The 5,453-nt window shown below is 51.1% G+C and overlaps 1 protein-coding gene across 1 annotated transcript in view; it reads right to left on the bottom strand.

Moving 5' to 3' along the window:
- Positions 1-2,046: 2,046 nt before the first annotated feature.
- LOC147259464 (fibulin-7-like) overlaps positions 2,047-5,453 on the bottom strand; it is a 5,356-nt gene continuing 1,949 nt past the window's right edge. The window contains 6 exon segments of the mRNA XM_086207966.1: positions 2,047-2,419; positions 3,335-3,470; positions 3,547-3,684; positions 3,778-3,938; positions 4,152-4,464; positions 5,338-5,453. The exon segment at positions 5,338-5,453 is cut by the window's right edge and continues 50 nt beyond it. Coding sequence (XP_086064092.1) covers positions 2,059-2,419; positions 3,335-3,470; positions 3,547-3,684; positions 3,778-3,938; positions 4,152-4,464; positions 5,338-5,453 — 1,225 coding nt within the window. The 3' untranslated portion in view covers positions 2,047-2,058.

Below are 5,453 nucleotides of genomic sequence, written 5' to 3'. Positions count from 1 at the left end.
TTCACTCGCCTGGTTTCTGTCTCCAGCCTCCTCATCCTCAATGTTTGTGTGTTCATCCCATGAGCAGCTGTGAACTGACCCGAGATCAGTCATGACTAAACTGAGGGAGTTAGAGTTGGCTAAGAGCTCAACAACTAACTAGCTGTTAACCCTTTAGCGCTGCAGGACGTCGCTCACGTTCAGTCTCAATTTACATCCGAAAAGTCAGAGATGAAAACCTGGACTGTTCAAAAGGACTCGTTCGCTGCTCGTCTGCGAGCTCACTTGAGTTTCTCTTTCACTGAGACACTTTTTTCAAGGCGCTCTTCATATTTTGAGATGTTCTGAAAATCCCATTCTGCCCTGATTTCTGTCTGTCTGGTGTTTATTGTGGCTTCTCTTCATTCAGTAAATGGAGGCGACATTCCTGAGCGTCTGGACTTGGAGGACTGAGGGACGGCGCTGTTGCGGACGATCGGAGGAAGCCCGCGAAACGCGCACGGCGCTCAAACAGGAGTCTGACCTCCTTCAGTTACGGATCGCGGCTGCGGCTGCGACTGTCTGAGCCTGTCGACGGCAAATCACTCCCGTCACCGCCTGCCATTGTTCACTGCTTCAGCTCAGGTTATTGTTAGTTTGTTTTTCAGTTTATTTCAGTGCTCTGGGCGTGAATGGGGAGTAACCAAGTACAAATACTTCTTACTGCGCCGGAGTAGTATTCAGGTATCTGTTCTCACGTGTTAAAAACTGGAACTTTTAACACAAACATTTACTCTCTGCAGGTGTTTTTTTCTAGCCAGACGTGTTGCTATGGTAACCATGAGAACTCAGGGATGCAGCACAGAATCGCTGGAGTCACTCAGAAGTTATTCAGGAGGGAAAAACTTCTCGTGCTAGACTTCTATCAGTACCTGGGCAGTAGAACCCACCTGCTGAGTGAAGTAAAGACAGTTTGAAGGGCGGATCACATGCCGGAGCCTTTTGTGATGTCATCAGTTTGCTTATGAGCCAAAGTTCAGTTTGGCTGCTGTTAAGACTGAAATCCCCTTCAGTAGTTTGTGACCAGCAGTCTCGTGTACAGGTGTGTGTGTGTGTGTGTGTGTGTGTGTGTGTGTGTGTGTGTGTGTGTGTGTGTGTGTGTGTTCAGTGCGAGGGGGCTCCGGCTGTCTGACGGCCCCGTGTCACATTCTTCAGGCCTAAAATGTCGACCTCGCAGCTTCCATCCAACAGACCTCCAGTCTTCGTCTGGATCGTCCCCAAACATGGCGTCTGAGGCGATTCACGTCAGGACACAGGTTGATGACGCGGTTGCTGTGGTGGTAAACATGTTTATTGAGCGTCGGATAGTTTTGGTGAGAACGTCAGAATAAACAAAGTGCAAAAACGACAAATGAAAGGAAAGACTAGACGCAGGGTTCTTCCAGTCCAGCCGCTTCTGAAGCATCTTGAAGGTAAAACCTCTGTTCATCCTGCAGTTTTCTGGATTAAAAAAATCTCTGACAGAAGAAGTTGGGACTTCCTGATCCAGAATCTAAGATGACATCGGAGGCACAACAGTGGGCCCAAAACTTTAAAGCACTTGTCTGCTGTCTTCACATGCAAGGTTATGGTCTAAACTCGCCCCCCTTCCTTCCTCTGCCCCGCCTCCTGTCAGATGGTGGGTGGGGCCACGTCAAAGATCACTCAGCTTTAGAACCTTAATTTCCAACAGTTTACAGGTAGAAATCTTTCATCTTTTGGAATCGTTGACCTGAGTTTTCACTCCACGTGAGACAATAATGAGACTCCAAGTTTCCTCCCTGGAAACGTCCGTGAGCCAGGCGATGTCTAAATGATGACATCACGCTCTGAAGCGTTGGTCTTCCTTCACAACTCCATGGCTCTTGTCTGGTTATGATTTCTATAAAAGCAGGATTTGATTTCTTCGGCCGTCTGGAGCGTAACTCTTACGTCATAACAGCGTCGGACGTTTGCTCCTTACAGAACTTGAGCGAGCGAATCTTCGTGAATTCACCTTTAATGTTGGAGAATAAATATTTACATTACTCAAATACGCATCATCTTCACCCCCCCAGCTCCTTAAAAGTCGTATGGCGAGACGAAGAGGGTGACCTTGGTGAGGTAGCGGCCCAGCAGGGTGTGGCGCTCCAGCTCACTCATCTCCACCTCGGCCTCCAGGGTGGCGGGACCCTTGATGGGTGTCACGAGGAGGAGAGTCCCTGTCTGGCGGCCTGAACGTTGAACGCTGAAGTGTCCCCGCCCACGGCCACCAGCCAGGCCGAAACGCAGCGTGTCACCCAGCACGCGAGCTGCAGACACACGGAAGAGGACGCGAGGGGCGGTCATGTTGGACACCACAGACAGGAAGTGGAAGGAGATGGAGTTTGGCGCCTGAGTGCATGATTTGTCTCCAAGCATGCAGGGGTTCCTCTCACAGCGCCTGGAACACCACAAACACAACGCCATGCTCAGCAAACCCAAAGAGAACAAAACGGCAAACATCCTGAGCCTTCACAGAACATCCAGGACGCTAGAACATCTTCCTTCGGTTCTGGAAGTCCGGCAGCTTAAAGTTCTGCTTCTAAATGTCAAGCTCTCTGTTTGTCTTTGACCTGAAGTTGCAGCTAAAGTGCCTCTGGTAGGACGGAGGCCAAACCTGACCCTTGACCTCGGTCTGTCCCTGCGTGTGGTCCAGACGCCCCCCTTCCGAACACCACAACACCCCGTCAACTTACAGTTACGACTCCAAATAAATCAAAACCCCAAAACCGCTTCCTTCCTGTCTGTTACCATAACGTGTTTCACGCCTCGCGGCCGCCATCGGCTCACTCCTGCCTGGAAACCTCAGTGGGGCGTTTAAGGCCAAACCTTAGTCTGACTCTCGTCCTGGGAGGATAAATGACGGTGGGAGGAGGAAAGTGGGTGTAACAGAGGTAAGAGTCATTGTTTTCTTCCCTCTGGTCCCTCTCATCGAAGCCGTCTCTTCAGATGACACGTTTATGATTTCATTGTTGCTTCTTTTGTGTTCCTTCTCGCTTTTTGTCTGCAGTTTTATTGTGCTGCTGAAATGTGATGTTGGTGGATTTAGAGCAGGACGGTCTGTCTGTTCAGAGCAGTCAGGCTGGTTGACATCACACAAACATCATAAACAAGCAAACAAAACAGCCCCGTCCATTCAGAGACCTCAACACCCCCGACTGTCGAACTTCATTTTTAGAGCAAATTAAGATTCGCAAGACTTTGTTGATCGTGGCTGCTAGCTAGCTAGCGAGCTACCACATCCAGACCCTGAGTCACTGAAGATTTGAGGATTCGGGGACTGGAGCCAAGCAAAGGTGCCAGCGGATTCTCTTACACGGGTGATGTCTTGATGTATGTGGCGTTCTTCATGGGAGGACACTCCACCGTCACGCACTGGAAGCCCCCGTAGGTGTTCACACACACCTGATCTGGAGTGCAGTCGTTCTTCTGACTCTGGCACTCGTCGATGTCTGGACGCAGACGGAGAACCGAGAGTCACCAACACAGGTCTCAATACCCCTTTTTAACTGTCAGTTGACCTCTGACCTTTGCAGCTGCGGCCGTCCATGGCGAGGTGGTAGCCCTCTGGACAGAAGCAGTGGAAGCTTCCAGGTGTGTTTACACACTGGTGGACACAGAGCCGGCCGGGCTGGCCCAGAGGAAACAGAAGACATTCATCGATGTCTGAGAGAGACGGACGTGAAAGATTTGTCAGGTTAGCGACATGTTGACGTGGCACTGAAGAAGATGAGACATCCAAGGCTGACGATCTCTCACCTGTGCAGATGTTGTTGTCACGCCCTGATATGGTGAAACCCACGTCACAGGTGCAGCGGGTGGAGCCCAGAAAGTGAGTGCAGTGAGATGGACGGATGGAGGAGGAGGGAGAGGAAGACGTGGGCCAGGATGAGAGAGGAGAGGGTGAAGATAGCGAGGAAGAGACAGGGGAGGAGGAGGAGGGAGCAGCTGGTGAGGAAGGCCGAGGGGTTCTGGTGCTGTTCAGTCCTGAGAAGAAAGATGAACAATTTAGAGATTAAAAAAACAGGTCTTGGTCTTGGATTCTCCCTGAGAAGTTTGACTTCAAACCTGTCAGTATTCTCCTGTATTCCAGCAGTTCCCTGGTTCTGACCCAGCCAGTTTGGGGAGAGGTCTTTCTGACCTGATCGAGCCCGGTGCTGAGCCCAGCCTGCCCCCCCTCTCCCGCCCCACTCCCTGAGACTAAGGATGTTCTCAAGGGTTCTACAATATTGACCCTGGATCAGAATTTTTCTCCTGATCCAGACTGTTACTTACGCCTGCACATGGGCTGCTGGCCGCTCCACTTCAGAGAGTCCAGGCACACCCGTGTCCGTGGGCCAATCAGCTCGTAGCCGGGCTTGCACAGGAAGTGAACCTCATGGCCAACTCCGAACACCCGGCCCAGTCTGCGCCCGTGGGGGGGTAGTTCTGGTTTTGGACAGGACGCTGACACAAGAGAGAGTCGTTGATCATGAATGTTTAGGTTCGCCCTCGTTCTGCATCTCGAATCAGGACTCGTTCCAACGAGGACGCGTGTGCAGGCGGGAAGACTTTTCCGGCCCTTGTGGATCTTTTGAAGGGCTCATGGAGCCCCTCACCAGCCGGACATTTTAGATCGGGATCATGACGAATTAGATTTTGGACAACTGCCAACACAAATCCCCACCATTGGCCCAACCCAGAATTCCCGTATCAACCATTCAGGAGTTGATACAGGTGTTCTGTAGATGAGTGGCGGCCATGTTCTTCTACGCCGCTGCCTGAACGTTCCAGCTGCACCGTGAAGTGTTTGAACGGAAAATGAACACGTTAGAAGAGCTGGAGAGAGGAACTTGATGAGGAGCCGCCTCACTGACTGAATATCAGCTCGTCCTACATGGATGAATAACCGAGGTTGTTAGCTTGAGCGGCTAATGCTAACTGCTCGCTCAGTTCACTTGTACTTTGAGCACAATCATCACCTGGTTTGCATCACTGGCTGTATGTGGCATTGTAGAAATATATTCCCTCAAACGCACGAAACACAGTTATCCAACGTAGCAGACGTGCAACTGTCCAACTGCGGCTGCTGTTCGTAGCCGACCAAGATGGCCGCCACATTTGTACAATCAAGTATAAGCAGCCATGCAATTCAAGCAGTGACGGCGTCAACAATCAGAACTACAACACAAATATGTTTTGTGGAGCCAAACTCTTCCTCACTGACTTGAGGGAAGCATGACAGCATGAAGCATGCCTCTGCTGGTCAGGAGACGTACTGCAAGTCATCTACCGAGGTTTTACCTCCAAACTCGCTCAGGATGAAAGGCGTTTCCTCACCGTTCTTGCTAGCCTTAAGGATGGCAACAGTGCTGTTGTGCAGGGCGCTCAGCTTCTTCCTGAGGGAGCGCAGACCCTGCTGGTACAACGCCTCATGGGCGGCCAGCATCTTCTCC

Source organism: Aulostomus chinensis, chromosome 7 (assembly GCF_037954235.1).
Source record: "Aulostomus chinensis isolate RoL2024-O1b breed Wild chromosome 7, RoL_Achi_v1.0, whole genome shotgun sequence".
NCBI lineage: Eukaryota > Metazoa > Chordata > Actinopteri > Syngnathiformes > Aulostomidae > Aulostomus > Aulostomus chinensis.
This window is presented reverse-complemented; position numbering and strand designations above follow the sequence as displayed.